This window comes from Caloenas nicobarica, chromosome 11 (assembly GCF_036013445.1).
Source record: "Caloenas nicobarica isolate bCalNic1 chromosome 11, bCalNic1.hap1, whole genome shotgun sequence".
Taxonomy (NCBI): domain Eukaryota; kingdom Metazoa; phylum Chordata; class Aves; order Columbiformes; family Columbidae; genus Caloenas; species Caloenas nicobarica.
In genome coordinates this window covers 15,265,789-15,282,368 of record NC_088255.1, presented here as the reverse complement: position 1 = coordinate 15,282,368, position 16,580 = coordinate 15,265,789, and the positions used below count along the sequence as shown (strand labels likewise).

General features: G+C 42.7%; 1 protein-coding gene across 17 annotated transcripts in view; it reads right to left on the bottom strand.

The window, feature by feature from the left end:
- MAGI1 (membrane associated guanylate kinase, WW and PDZ domain containing 1) overlaps nucleotides 1-16,580 on the bottom strand; it is a 347,210-nt gene that overhangs the window by 70,833 nt on the left and 259,797 nt on the right. For all 17 annotated transcript variants that reach the window (XM_065642339.1, XM_065642340.1, XM_065642341.1 and 14 more), the window contains exons 4-6: nucleotides 7,955-8,161; nucleotides 4,838-5,048; nucleotides 1,279-1,361 (exon numbers count right to left, since the gene is read on the bottom strand). In XM_065642339.1, the coding sequence (XP_065498411.1) occupies nucleotides 1,279-1,361; nucleotides 4,838-5,048; nucleotides 7,955-8,161 (501 nt within the window). The remainder of the gene's footprint in view (nucleotides 1-1,278; nucleotides 1,362-4,837; nucleotides 5,049-7,954; nucleotides 8,162-16,580) is intronic.

Here is a 16,580-nt window from a genome sequence, read left to right as displayed (position 1 = left end):
TTTAGGCGCAGAGCGAGGACTTCATTAATCCAGCTCCCTCTGCTCACTCCTTGACAGATGACGCCAGTTGCTAGGGATCTGAAGCAGGCGTCAGCTCGGTGCGCTTTGGATTTTGCCCGGGCTTTGCACATCCTTGCGGGTTGGGATATGCTGCATTGTGCACTAGGAAGCTGGTGAGCTGCTTCATCACGGCAGCGAAAGCTGCACAGGAAAAATTCTCACATCCTGCAAAATCCCACACACAAAAGGAAGCAGAGGTTGAAAAACTGCATGCGCAAAAATAGTAGCAGCAGTTTTGGAGGCCAGGTTTGAATCTACCAGTAAAAGGGGATTGAGTCGGTTATTTTACAAAATACTAAAATCACAATTCTTATTGAGCTGACTCATACCAGTAGGAGGTTAATTATATTATGAAAACTAATTTTACAAGGACAGCACCAACACTGACAAATAAACCCTTCCATTTTTAAGATATGTCTAGCATGATAGCACTGTGCTAGCCAAAATTATGCATTGGAATACCATCACCTTTCCTGGTCAGTATACCAAAATTTCCACACAGATTTTCCCAAACATTTATGTTATTTTCATCACAGTTCCCTTTTCCTTTCAGTATCTCCTAAAGGATGCAGGGAATGAACTTCTTTTAAGAGTCCTGCATTTGGCTGCTCTAAATTGGACAGTGGCTTGCATTTCCAACATCTCAAGGAATACAAAATTACATCTGTGTAAATTTTCTGTGGCAAAAATCTACACTTTCAAATGGAATTTGTTTTCAGCAATCATAACACTAAGTGGACTGTCAGAATTTAACTGCAGAAGTGAAGCAATTGAGTTATTTCTGCTCATACAAGGAAATAACATAACTCTCTCAATTCATGTAAAGCGGGCGGTTGATGTTTAACACAACGGAGCAAACAGACACTCAGTCACTTTCCTCCTACACAGCCATCCAAGGAACAAACATGTTAGAAAGCTTTGAGTCTTGTTCAGCATCAGTGACTATTCAAATGCCTTTGCAAAAACAGAGGCCTCTTACTTCTAGCACCTCTTTGATCTTTATTAAATGATCTGCCATCTCAGTGGCTACCTTACATACACAGACAGTGATTTTACAAAAATATAATGGATATTATCTCTGTGCCCTTACCAATAAACCTTTTTTTTTTTTTTTAAGTATTTCTCAACACAGATTATTGGAAAGGGGAAAAGGAAAGGAAGACAGACAGCTAGGAATGGACCCAACACATTATTATTTCACTACTTTTAGTCTCTTACCATCATCTTCACATTCTTCTAGAGGCTTCTGCTGTTTGTTCAGGCACCGTGGATCTAGCCAAGATGTTGTTTTTGTGTTATGGCTGGAAACCAAAAATGGAAATATGACCTTTGTTAATAAAGCAGAGCTGAAGTATCAGTGACATAAAAGTATATATCCTCGTTACCATTCAACAGACCTGAAGGCATACTTTGGCTTCAGAAGAAACATTACATTTTGATGTTTTGCAAATCACAAGAATCTTGGAATTGAAAACACAAAGGTGAAAAGTGAAAATATACAAAACAACATTCCTGATTGGAAGGCTGCACGTGAAAGCTGCACTATTATAATATTAATTTCCATACTTTTGGTTTTTTGGTGGTTTGTTTCTTAATTCCAGGACCTATGTCTGTGTCATTTGCCTCCTGAAGACAGAATTTTCCCTTTGTTCCTAAACAGTGCATTGATCTTTGTTCCTGCAAAAGACCTTTGACATTTGTCTAGGTTTGACTCAAGCATTAGTCAAAAACAACGTTTCCAGTGAAAACTTTTTAATTACACAAATAAAAACGTTCTGTCAAAGCCTTTGATGGAAGTTGAACAGCTTTACTTTCAACCCTTCCTTTCTACGAGTCCCCTGACAGTATCACGATGCCAGTCCCAGAGGGGAAAGCTGCATAGCAAACAGGCTTAAAATACATCTTCTAGAAACTGTTCTTCCATCATTTCATTTGCATACAATCTTGTAATATAATGCCTCTTCTGCAGCCTGATGTCATCTCAGACATAACCCGCCAAGATAGCCCTCCAGTCCCTGAGGTATCATTTATCTAGCTTAGCCTTTAACACTGCTTAACAGTAGTAATGCTATTTACTTCCCCTTCAAGGTCTCAGAGAGGTTTACGAACTTAACCTTAGCCTCACAACAGTCTCACGAAGCTGGAAATGCTGTAATGAGGGCTATGATCCCTGAGGAACTAACAACTGACCAGCAAACTTGTATTTTATTGCAAGAAGAGGGGACTGCCCGGCTCTTAGGATCTGAGTGTGTAAATAAAACGGCCTTGTTTTAACACATCCTGCTATCCAACCCTCCCAAGACAGAATGAGCAAATGCATTTAATCCTTTTGTACACTTCAGAGCAATTAATCACCAACTAGAAGACTGAACAGCAGAAATATAGCAAGTCAGGCAAATTAATAGTAATAAAACAGAGGGGTTCTGCCAATTTGTAAATAAGAAAGTCTGTAGTCTGGCTGAGAAATAGGGTGGTGGGAAGACAGCAATGAAATATTTGCATATTTTGTGCGACTTTGTCTTGCTCACCAAAGGCTCACAACAGCGTGGTTTGCTGAGGCACAGAAAATTTAGCTGAACACCTTTCAGATCATACACTCAGAGGGACAGAATCGTGTTAGATCTGTAAAGCACATTGATCTACATGCAGGGTAACGAGGGACTGGGATACTTTGGGTAATGAAAATCCCAATTAAAGCAGCAGAAAACACATCTTGAGAGCCAAATTTCTTCAGCTACGAGCCATCAGGATGGGTTATCCGACATGCAGCTCTGGCCCCACTGGAGCTGTGCTGGTTCTGTGCAAGTGGCTCAGATGTTCCCACACTGTTCCCTTCAGCACCCTGCCTTGATAACCCAAAGTGCTGTAGATGATGGTACAGACATCTGAGCCAGCTTGGGTCCACACAGCTCATTAGCTGCTCTCTTAATTTGATACAAATCAAACTAAATTGTTTCTAGGCTCAGGGTGTCCTTAGAATTAATAGAACTGCAGTCATTCAGTGCTGCATCCACACTAACACATTCTCACACAAAATCACCCCTTATGCATATGTATTGTCAAAATGGTCAATCTGCACGGCAGGGAAGGAAGCAGTTGGTGTGTCACCAGATTTCCATGCCAGACAGACAGTCGTGTATGCAGGCTACATTTTTCCATCACATATATGATTCTCCTGCAAAAGGTCTAACAAATTATTTAAGGTGCTACAGTCCTGCACTGCTAAGAGAACACATCCGCATAGAGACTATAGCGGTGATGGAGATGGCTTTTGGGGACATTGGTGGCAGCAGCAGAACCCCTTGCTGAAGCACCTGTAAGGATGGACAGCAGGGGCCCATGCAGGGACAAAAAAGGGAGCAACCAGCTGCTTGGGCAGCATTTAGAGCTCATCATCTGTCCTGCTCCAGGGAGGAAAATGGCAGGCTGGCTGGGCTATTACACAGGCTGTGTTACATACATTAAAGCCAGAAAGTACAGCAAAGAATGAGGCACCCTGAGGATAATAACGAGGGGTAGAATACCATGTTTGGGATAATGAACACATTCCAGTTTCATCTGATACGCAGCTGATGAGAATTTGCATTGTGCCTTCTAGACTTTGGCTCACACCAGGGGTTTGGTGGAGCCACTTCAGGTAATTGAGAGTGCCCTGGAAAATGGCCTTTTTACAGCAGCCCTCTCCCAGCTGGGGAAAAGCTGCTGCGGTGCTCTCAGTCACTCCTCAGATCTTCTGGCACTCTTTTCTGATGTGTACCCTGATATTGTAGCCAAGGCAAAACCTGTTCTGATGAACCTTTCCTTGTCTCTGTCCAGAAGTCCCCTCTCCTGATGACGGAGCAGGACTGGTCCTCTCAGTGCCCTACTCCAGCACAACTCTCTGGAGAACCAGAAGGAGCATTAGCAGAGGGGATTCTTCTGTACTAACTGGCCACTGCCTTCTGGTGCACAGAGAATCTCCTTTTCCAAGACCACATTAAACAGACCATCAAATCCAAAACCAATACCTCTCCCCTTTCCTCTGCTTGGACAGCTAAGGGCTTGAGTTTCATAAGCTAATTGAATTTTAACGTCTAGCTAAACTCTGTGTAAAAAATCTCTTCCACTAACAGGTCCCATTTTATAAGTCACTCCTATCTCAATAAATCCAGACAAGTATAATTAGAGACTATTATTTATGGCATGAAAAAAATCAATATCATCATAAAACTGCTGACAGCACTCAGCGCTCAGGCAAAGACGGCAGAGTACAAGGTCCTTCTTGCTTTTCCAAACTTACTGTGTCTGCTCGGCACTGAGCTATGCCTTCTGCAAACCACTGGAGCATGTTAACACGCTTGGCCCATTTGCTCTGACGGAGAGGACAACACACAAATTCCATTCCCTGGCTCTGCTGCTGCCTGAGCACATGACCGAGGAATTCTCCCTGCTGCATTATGCACAAAGGCCAGCTCCAGAAATGAAGTCCCAGCCCTTTCAATTAGGAGCTTTCATTCCACCTGTGAAAACAACTGGCCCATATTTTATAAGTGTCTGTTGTTTCTGTGACTACCCTCATAAAACGAGCAATTCCACCTGCCTTTGAACTCAGGAGTAATTTGGATGTTAATCCAATCCAGAAATGCAAAACCCCTTCACAAGCAGTAAAGAACTTACAGCTCTGCAACATAACTGGATACACTATGTACTTAATACACACACAAAATGCATCCATGGAGGTTTACTTATGCCTAGAGAGAGGGAAAGAAGGAACTAGAACAACAAAAATGTGCTTTACTCTATAAAATAGACTTCTCCGTTCTCGGTGTAGGCCATCTCCCAGTTTTCTGGCAGAGGACCTAGGTTATCCTCGGCAGAAGGAGGTAGGTATTGAGGGAGGTTCTGAGATGGTTCCGTGGTGGGAACGTTGATGTGGTTATCAATCGCGGACGGCGGGGCTGTCTCCCTTACGATATGCGTATTATGCTCGTCTTGGTCACCAGACTCTGCTGCAGAATAAAGAAAAGCACAAATAAAATTGAAAATCAGACTTTTTCTCCTCCCATTTGCTTCTCTGGGTTTACCCTTACAGTTTTTCTCTGCTTGGTTTTTCATTCACAAGCCACAGCAACAGATGAACCGAGGGCAGAGACTCTGCTGCCTTTTTTCCAGCAGGGCCAAGCTTGCTCTGCCCACACACGCTCTGCCTGCCAGACCCTCGCCAGCGCGGGTCAGGAGCTGTGAACAGCTACTGTGCTTGCTCTAATAGGACCTGCTGAGGTCCCAAAGTCTTCCAGGCTGGCTGGGGCCAGGGCTCACTGATGTAGATGAGTTCAATGGGATTCTGAGCAGGCTGACAGGTTCACTCCCGCAGTGCCAATTGTGGGACAGGGATTAGGATAATGAAATTTCCTGTTTGAAGAACGATCAAAAAGGGAGACTTTCGCAAGTGGAGAAGGTAGCCAGAAGCTCAGACTCAAGAAGCTAATGGTGAATGACTTTAGTACAGTGCATTTTTTAAATTAAAAATTGAAACGGATATCAGCACTGCATCATGTGTCCACATGTTGCTGCTTACTAGTGCCCGTTCCAGCTGTCTGAGGACACTTATTCCATGGCTCACCATTGTATCCTTCCAGTCAAAGTCACTCAGGAGTATTTTATGATTTATCTGGCCCTTCTGCCCCTAAGGAAATATTTCTGATGCTTATATCCATGCAGTTTTGAGCTGTATCCATTTAACACTGCTGCTCATTCCCTCCACCCCTAATCACAGTAAATGCTCTCCACAAACCAGGTTTGTACCCCTAACTCCTTCACAGAGGGGTTTTGACCACAACAGACAAATTCTAAAACTACCCCTGTGTCTACCAAAGGAATTTTCTCTCTTTGGTTCTTGAAGGTGCTGAAAATTCATGGCAGTACTTCCAAATCACCTGGGACCACCAGTCTCCAGTACACGCTGCAGGCAACACGCCGAGCAGAAGACAGAGAGATCAGTGTCACCCTATGCTGTGTCCTCAAGCAGTGGGACTGAAAGGGCTTCCCAGCCAAAACCTCATCTCATTCTCCAGACTAGAGACTGTTGACATCCTCAGCTCACAGTACACAGCCTTGGTTTCTGGGGGGCATTAACTGCAGCTCCTGCGCTGTGTCTAGTCTGTGTGCTGCCTTTACAAGAAGGCAAGGTACGGAAAATAATAAACTGGGAGAAAAGTTAAAAAAAAAAAGAGCTAGACTATACCATTACCCTTAGCTGCCTGCTTTCTAGCCTTCCTGGCGTTCGATATTTTTAGGTAGAAGCTGACAAGATAAAGCAGCATGAATGAATCATCGCCAGCTTAAGACTGCGAGTGTAAACATGTCAAAGTCTGGAAAACACAAGTCATCAAGACATCTTCTAAGGAAGCAGGAGCACGTTAGTGTGGCTAGCACACTTACATGTGAAATAAGCATAAGGAATCACTTTGGTATATGAGAAATAACTCTTTTCTTGATTCTGTGCCCATTTAATGGAGGTGTGATAACGTCATGACAAATGAGCTGCACCTTCAAGTATTTCATCTTGTGAAGGAAAACAAGGAACAGAAATGACGGTGGAGTCAGTTCAGGGGCACCAGACTGAGACCAACAGCAGGGAGGTCAAACAGCATTGCCCACCAGCTTCTTCCCAAAATCAGATCCTGTAACAAGGGCTGAGGTTGTCACCATGTCACAACATCTGAGAAACTACTCTTAGGTAAAGGAGCTGGTAAGCAGAGACAGAAACTCCAACCTGGGGGGGGATTAGGCCAGCCAGGAGTGATTTGGGTAAGAAAGTTGTAACAAAGTGCAACCCTCAAAGCCACTTGATAGTTTGGCCCAGAGAGAGGCAAAACTAAATCACAGCCTAAATCCCTTTAAAGCTCTACACAGATGTCAGAGCCAACACTTCGGCAGGTAGGAACTGGCATGCCAGCTCCTACGACTCATCAGAGGCTGGGAAGGAAAATTGTTACGGTGGTGGGAAGTGACCAAAGGACCAATCACCAGTGATGGTGAGCACCCAGAGCAAGCAGCTGTGAAAGGCTTGAAGGTGCTGATAATGCTGCTTGCTAACGACCTACCTCAAAGGCAGTTAAGAAGATTAATTCAGTTTGAAACTGAGCCGAGGAAGTAATGCTCTAAGCGGTAACGAATACTAGGATTGCAGACATGGGGAAGAGTTCTGGCCCCTCAGAGCTTCACAAACTTCCAGTTCATTTCTGTGGAAATTCAACTGATCTCTAACAGCATTTTGCTCTCAATCTGCCTGCACAGCACTTGACTTTAGATTGTAAAAGTTTCCAGTGATCTTTCAGCCAATGCTCAAAGGTAGCCATGGTGGGATTGAGATCTCTGTTTAGCAGGACACAAGGCCCTCATAAAAACAGAGAGCTTGCACCCATGCTTCAGACCTCATTCCTGCAGCAAGCAGCTCTTGGTTTGCTGGAAAGGACCTTGAAGAGGAAGACCTAGTAATTGTACGTAACAGGTATCTCTAGAAGGAAGGAAGGGGAAAGGACAGCAACATATTTTGGAAGGAGCAATCATTAATTTCAAATGTATCCTGGTTGAGCCATGTCATACTGTTTATAATGACTGGAACTGTCAACGATAGCTCAACCCTCCTTTGAACTTTCTGCAGCCAAATGATTTGAGTTTTTCTCCGTTTTTTTCTCATCAAGCTCAGTCTCACAAGGCCTTTTTAGAAAGCAAAACTGTGCATATGATTGTCCACACACAGACACCTGCCATCCTGGTGCTGTTGGCCAGTTCTGTCCGGGATTGACAGCTTTGCAGGAAACCCATTAAGAACAAAATTCCCCAAAAATCTCCCCCTCCAAAAACCTTCCCCATGTATTGTAATGGATGGATGCCGATATTTTCATTTTACCTGTGAAGCTGCTGCTCATTTCAGGTACATCATCCTCTTCCTCATTCTCTGCATGCACTATGCCAGCATTTTGCATATCATTGTAAGACTTGGTTCGCTTTGGAGTTGACTGCTTGGAGCCAGACTGCAGGTTTTGTAAAGCATCGGTGGAAGTCACTTTCCCACTGAGGGGCTGGCTGGGAGGCTTGGGCGTTCCATAATAGTTACCTAGGCAATAGAAACACATTTGCATCTTCAAAAGAGAGCAGTTCATAGCAGCGAAATTTCTATTTTATTTTCATTTCAGTTCCATTAAAATATCTGTCTCTACCCACGAGTGAGTAAATAAATAAACTAACAGATGCAATTCCCATTTTTTGGGGGGCATATTTCATCTCTAGAGCAGACACAGAAATATTTCCTGCCTTTTAAGTTATTCTTGTTGCATCTAACAGGAGAAGCAATAGTTGCATTGTTTAGGTGCACTGAGCGTACAAGGGCTAAAACAAAAGGCAGTCATGGTGAACAGCAAAACTTCATCTCGTTACATCTGAATTTCAATTAGTAGCCTTTTTACATGCGTGCACCCACACAATGCTGTGGCAGATCTGGAGTGAGCCCCGCAGAAAATAAAAAATTCATGACTGCCATCACCCAGATAAAGTGATGAAAGGCTCGATGGCCTGCTTTAATGCACAGGTTCTTTTAAGCAGGATGTTGTATTTAAAAAGCAAAAACTATTCTCACTATAAAAGAAGTCTTTGTCAAAGGAGAGAAAAGGAAGTCACCATGTGGCACGGCATTCTGCAAAGAGAAAACTCAGCAGTTGGGTCAACTTGGGTAGAAGTGAACAAACAGACCTTCAAGCAAAACTTCAAGGGACAAAGGGATGCGCCCACAGTTGTGCAAAACCCAGCTCTTGGCAGACATCGCCAGATTGCAGACAAGCAAACAGCGCAAAGAGCTTGCGATACTTCGCTGTCATTTAAGTGACCATGGAAGAAATACAGATGAAGTGCAGGTTCATTGATGCCAGAACCGCACAGAGGTTATTTCACTGTTCCTGTTTCACTTCACCTCAAACAGCACAGTAGTGCTTGACTTGCCCTGAAATGCTCCACAGGTATCTCAGGTCTGGAATCCGTTCCCTCAGCACTGGGCATTACAGGAATTCAGGCCTATTGCAAGGTGCATCTTTTATTTTTTTGTACAATGACCTGTGATATACAACAGTTGTACACAAAACTCTCCAAATTTTCCCTTTCAATAATTATTTTTAATTCTCATTTTCCACCTTCAGATTCCAAGGGTGAACTTAAAAATTCTCCCCTATACTTTCTGGCATGACAGAATACAAAGGGTGCCCTCCCATAGAGCTTTGTATAAACACGTAGGGTGCACGCATACAGCTTCAACTGCGGCAGCAGCACAAAATTCTTCTCTAAAATATACATGTACATTTGATTACACTCTTCAACTATCTCCATAGGCTATGTATAACCTGAAAGCATTTTTCAATTTTTCAATACCTAATTAGCGATATATTTAATATCCATTACCCAGAAAGTGTACATGCCCCTCTACTACCTCTGTTACACTAGATGAAAACCACATGCCAAAGGCAGATTGCGCAAAGGCACTTTAAAACCTCATCTGTGCTAAAAAAGATATTCTTTTTCCATTTACTTTTATACATGTGCAGGTGTATTTTTGTTTCAGAAGCCAAGAACATCATTCATACACTGCATTCTGACACCGAGAAGTTAGCCAGGAAGCTCTACTGTATGCAGTAGCTCCACTCACCCAACTCATTTCATTCTGCTCAGCCATCACACACTTGAGGTTCAAAACAACACATCCTTATTTCGCTTTGGAAGTACCAGTTGTTAATCTCGACTCCTGTTCAGCTGACTGAATGGCCCCTTCCCATTACAGCATCTCAGTGCCCAACAACCCTGAAGCTGTGCGTGTTGCCAGCTGTAGGGTAAGGCCACAGGGATCACGCGTGTCCCACCTCTCATGGATTTCAACCTGAGACTCTGGAAGGTCTCTGGACACGTCAGGAGCAAGGGAGACCAGGAATGACCCTGGCTCAGGCTGGCAGAGTCCATCTGGGAAGACCAATTTGGACACACATTGCTCTTTCCTACTCACTGCCTCCCAAGAGGAGAAAAACTATTACAGCGCTGAGGCAGGAGAAGCTGGAGGAGCTCCTATCTCCACGCTTTTACAGCCGGAGTACTAGGACAGCAACACGTGCAGGTTTGTCTTAACAAGGTGTGTTCGAGCCTGTATACAACGCCGTGGATTCAGCTCCATAGGAGCAGCAACGCTCTGCAATGCTTTCATCTTCTGTTCATCATCTCAGAATCTTAAATGTACATCGATGCATAATTTATAGGGAGAGGGAAATTACTTCTTCTGGAAAAGGCTCTAATGGGGATGGAGGCTCTTCAAGCAGGCTGCAGTCTCTGCTAGAGAAATGATTCTTATGCTCTATATACTGCAGGACTATTTTATACAAAAAGAGGAGGAAGGGCGGAGAGTGAGTGCAAAGGGAAAACACAAAGGTAGGTGGGCAGAAAAACTATATTCTACCCTGCTCTCATCCTATCCCTTTCAGCATTTTCCTTCAGAATGCTGCTACTTTCGGATTCTGAGGGATTTTTTTTTTCTCCACACAAAATGTGTATTTTCTAAGGATGTTAACTGCTAAGCAGAGAGATCAACATGTGTGCCACATACATAAGAACAGTTTTTATTTATGGCACTGCACATCACTATTTTTTGCAAAATTTATTTCAGATTTGTTGTAAACAGTTAAATCTTTTTGTGGTTAATGCAACAAAGTGAATGAAGGGGATTCAGCAAGTGCGGATTTTTATTTCTCCTGGACAAGAACATAGCACAGATGTTACCATCCTTCCTCCAGTTACAGGCAAATACATGATTGTATCTTTGAGCTTTGTTCCTTTTCAGTTCCTCTAGCAACAAGCAAGGTTAGAATTCCTAATAGTCCATGGAGAGCTGTTCCTCAGCAGAAAAACAGGCTTCTCTAATGCATCTCAGATTTGCTTACACCGAAATCATTAGTCACTTTTCAAACCAGCCATAGTTGTTGGTGCTATGAGTGAATAATGATTTTCTACCAACAGAGTGTGCTGTCTTAGAGGATCCCTACAAGTATATATGAACACATGCAAAAAGCAAATATGAATTTGAAACTGACTGTGGCTCTGCATGTGTGGGTTTTGTTTTGCAGAATATGGGAAATGCAGCCATTAGGGCTGAATTTTCTTTTTCCTCCACAAGAGGCAGATTCAGCCTGAGTCAATATTTGGGGAGAAAAAAAAAAAAAAAAAAAAAAAAAGTCACAGCTCTTCCTTCAGATCCACACAAGGACATACAGGTTTGAGAAACAACCCAGCTCATGATGAAAAACTGCAAAATAAAGCTTCAAACCAGCTTCCAGGTGACATGGGGAACGAGACAAAATGGAAATACTCTCTTTTCCTCATGTTTGCTGGGTGCAGTCAGAACTACTTCTCTAAGCAGTTCTTTTTGAAGACACGGTATGTGAGCCTGGGGATGGGGGCAGACACACCATCAGGAGAGACTGGCACTTAAAATGATCATCGAAACTCATGTTTAATCCTAGAAATTAGAAAGAGAAAATATTTACCCTGTGACTCAGAAATCCAAACATGCACTATTAACAACTGATAGTGAACAGCCCAGCAAGAGTTTTAAAACATTCAAGCTCAATTTTATTTGTTCAAATTAAATCTGTCAATGTTTATGAAAAAACATACATTTAAAAATATGCTTTAACAGTGTTTTGTGCGCCACTTGTAAGCCTAAAGAAGGGGCTAACTTCATAGCCAGTGTAATTTGTACTGAATATCCAATCAGCTCTAATTATTAACAGCATGTTACATGTGCATACACAAGCATCTGTCATCCCAGAGGATCCCAAAGCATTTTCCAAAGTCAGCACAGTAGTTATGGCAGGACTCCCCGGGGTGCTGAGCTCCTCCAACGGCTCAGGTGAAGCTCTGCAGAACTTCTGAGGACTGTGTCCCCAGCGTGATGTCTCAAAGCTGGAGAAGAGCAGCCCATCTCTCAGATGAAGGAGATTTCTTGATCAAAACAGTGGGAAAACCTCTACTTTTCTGCGGAAACGCCAGTTCTGAAGCAGCCAGCATGGCAGAAACGGCACTTTCCCATGTCTGATTCCTATGGGAACCAGGCTTCTGAGCTTTATCCTCAATCACATTTATATTCTGCCTACAGCAACTGAATTAATAGCTAATAATGCATTCACTCAGCAAATGCACATACCATTAACTGAATTCCTTGTCATCACCTTTCACTAACCCTTATTTTATTCAGTCCCTTGATGCTTAAAACTTATTTAACCACAACTGAAGTTTGATGGCTTTTGCAGCCAAAGTCATGACTTAATCCGTGCACTCTAAAGCACCACTCAGGAGAGTGCACAAAAATAACAATAGTAACGAAAAAAACCACAACAACTATTTGGAATGAGCTGATTCCTTTTCATCCCCTTATCTCTGAGTGTCAGCAGCTTACACATTTTAGCATCACACACAGTAATTAGACTGTGGTAACAGCTAATCACAACAATAAGACAAGTTCTCATCATCATAACACTTATTCCTCTGCCAATTCAAGCAGTGATCATAATCAATGTAAGCAATCTACAGCAGCTTCTACCCTGTCCTGCAGCTTATGAATTAAAGCAATGCTATCAGCCAAGACAACTTTCTTTTCAAGTTTTAGAAACGTAGTGGTAATGGAAAATTTGTCCTACATTTCAAAATAACAAAACATTTTTAGTAAATATTCCTCTGATGGGCAGTAAATTCACAGACAACCTTAAGTTGTTTTTGTGACCTGGAATTTGAAATGTAATTCACAAAAGTACACCAATTAGCTACCCTTAAGTAAATAACTATGAATCTACTCCATAAAAACTTTTGCCAACCACCATTTAATTAAATTACAGTTAAAAGGATTCCTCCCATCCAAGATGCTGTTTCTGGAATGGGTAGAAATGCATGAGAACAGAGACGCAAATCTCAAAGGTGGAATGGATACAAAAGTAGGTGTTTCACTTTGCAGAGAGGGAAGATGAGACCATGGATGCTGCCAGGCTGAGGACGGGGCAGCAGAGGTGAAAAAAGGTAGAGGAGCTGCCTGCGAGGTCGAGCACGGCTTGAGCATGAGTTCTAATGGTAAAACATCAATTGAAGAACGTGGTCCCAAACTGTATATTTCAGTTACTTTAATCTGTAGGTGTTAGCTTTGCTGTAGCTATTCTTTTTTTCTGAGGAGGAAGATTTGTCTTGCTTTTCTGGTGTGAAGAGATTTAGTCCCGGGACTAGGAGTCCATTTGTCTCTCAGGGAAGTACTGAGCAGAGTTCTCGCAGTTCTGAATTTATTGATGCCTACTGTGAGGCATAATTTTGCAATTATAAGAAAACCCAAGAAACACAGAGGACTCTGCGTTCACGAGAAGTGCATCTGATCTTCAAAGCTACCACTCTGCTAACAAGGACTCTGCTAACAGCTCATGTTTTTAAAAAGCAGTTCATAGCTTACTGTATTGATGCAAATGTGTATTTTGGGAAACAGACTTGGAGATAAGCAGCGAAATTAAGCAAGGCCTTGACACGGAGATTTTAAATGTAATTATTAATGTAATTGCGTTCTTTTCTGACATGTAGCCCTTCTTCTCTGCCCTGTAGAAGAATCAAAACAATTGACCCTTAATTTTAGCAGAAGAGCCTGTGCTCATCTAACCCAGCAAGGGTGCTTGTGTCTGATTAGCACAGGATGAATTGTTTCCTGGGAGCAGAGCTCCTGCTACAGTGTTTTGTCTGTTCTCCTCCCAGATCACATTCTGCTACAGATTTCTACATTCAGATGACAGATCTGGCTGCTGTCTTGGGATTCACCTAGCTGCAACTGCACATTGATTAGCAATTGCCTGGAGGAAATTCGGAGTATCCAGGCAACCGGGAGGTGGCCACAGATACAGCATCTGGATCAGAGGCAAAATACAGGCAAGGAAAGAGATCTCAGATAAATTAACCTGCAATATATGCAAATCCGATTTGCTTTAAATAGTAGATTCTCTATCAGTTTTTGCAGTTATTAACGGTGAGGTGAACTGGAAGATCAGTTTGGGTTTCTCGTCAGATTAGTGAAAATGTTACAATATGCGCATTTCAATTTATGTCTGAAATTTAACATACACTCCAATTAGTGTCCTCATAGGCAATGACAGCACAGCAGAAGGTCACCTACAGATCAAACTCAGTCTCATTTATTCTGATTTTTCCCATGTTGAGATACGACTAGGTATTGCCATATGCTATTGTTAACACTCATGTACAGCTGTGTCCAAGTACCTTTTATGCATAAAAAACTTCTAACAAGCCAAAACAAAGCAAAGATATTTAAAGTAACATATAAGCAGTAAGATCTTGGTAGCATAGGGCGTGAGATGGCTGTGGGAGCTCAGGGTGTTTCCTGAACTCAGCTACATTAGAGCAGCTGCTATATCCACATGCAAACATTAAAAAAGAAATCATAGGGAACATAAATAAGCATGTCCTTGTGCATGGTATATAAAGAGAACACAGGAGAAGCAGCTGGAACACACCCTACCTAGCATAATGCTGCAGGAATCAAGAAAACGTGACGTTAAGCCATAGCAACATGCAACTCTTCTTGCAAGCACTGAAATATTTATATACATACTCCCACCACGAGAATGTGTCCCATTAATACCTTGTCTCTCCGAAGGATGGTGGCTCACAGTGTCCTCTGCAGCGGCAGGGAAATGCCGGGGCTGCAGAGGCCAGAGGGGCTGCTGGGCTGCAACAGAGCCGGATAACATCAGCCAGGAGCAGCCAATTCTAGAGGCAGCCCTGAGCACACCCAGCACCAAGAATCAATGGCAAAATGCACCTGGCTGCCATCTATCCATTGACTGCTATGAACGGCCTTCGACACATCACACTGCAGTTAGAGAGTAAGTAACGCCTTAAAATAACCTGAGATCTAACTCAGGAAAAACGCAACCAACTCACTGTATCCTTTTTTGCCAGAGGTGTTTGGGAACCACCTCTTCCCCCAAGGTTCGTATTTTAAGATGCATTAAGAAACAATGAGCAGCTGGATAGGTAATGAACAATTTCAGACAGAGCACACATTGGAGAACTACTTATTGAAAGTGCACAGAGAGACGCCAATCAGGAATGCCATAGGGAATTCAAAACCACACTGAAACCATAACAGGTATTTGAATACTTGCTTTTAGAGAGAGTTCCTCAGCTGCCATGGTAGCTGTTTGTGAAATGAAGCATTGCTACCAGATGACACTTCGGTAAGCAGTACTCATGTTTAACACTGATAGTTGTGCACATACACAAGAACGTGTCTTTTTAAATTAGTAATTGTTAAAAAAAAATAAAGGAAATAAAAGTATAAAAGCCAAAGACAGAACAGGAATCACTCTGCAGTGCACAGATGTGGGTATTTGACATGATACATTGTAATGGTGCTAAAGGAGCCAGTATGATTTATTGAGTCAATCTGTAGTATGAAGACATTAATAAGCAGATCTTATCTTATTAACCAGAACATGTTGTTCTGCTGCATGGGCATCCCCAGCATCTGCCACCCTTACTCGCCCAACCTTCCCGTCATGTTTTGATGCCACAGACGCAGCTCTCATTTCAAGGTTGTACCAAGTTGGCGAGACCCTCAGGCTGTGAAGGCACCACAAGACCAGCAAAGAAAATCCAGCCATCTTGCTAAAGCAGCTGGGGAAGCAGAGCTGCTGCAGAGAAACCCAAGGAGAATTTTCACATCAGATAAATTAGGCTAAAGGCATCTTGATTTGAAGCATGTTGCTGAATACACCTCTCTACTTCAGCTGAAATTCTAACTGCACTATTAAGGTAATTTATTACACTCATTAAGTACCACAATCAGAGACCCTGTCTACAGTAGCTAGTTTTATATACTTTAAAAATGTTAGCAAGTCACCCCATTACATCTTAGTCCTGAGACTAATGCAGATTACTTATTACTTCTCTTGGCAATCACATAACACTTGTCCTGAGAATGAAAGATGATGCCTTGACAATAATATGCTATAATGTAATAACCCTTCACATGTTAAAAAGTGCAGCACTTTTTCTTTTGAGGATCACTAAGTGCTGGGCAGGCACTCATTAATACAGCCTCGCCAGACCCTGGCGACACAGCCATCCCCATTCAAAATCCAGCCACCATGCTAAAGTTCCCCTGCACAGCGCCCATCTCCTCCGCTGCCTCCAGCACAGCCCTCTGAAATATCACTGCTCCGCTCCCCGCCTCCTATTTGTACTAGGAGATAACCGCAGGCACAGGATATCTGCTGAAATATTAATGAAGAGATACTTAAGTGTTGTTTTAATATTCTCCAGGCCAGTAACCTGAAGTATAGAGCAGTCACCTGATTTGCCCGAGGCCACTCAGCAGCTGGGGCAGAAATGGGAATAAAATTTAGAAGTTGTGGTTCTGCTCAAAACAGTCCTCCCTTGGGGTCCCTGTGAGAGCCCACAATTCA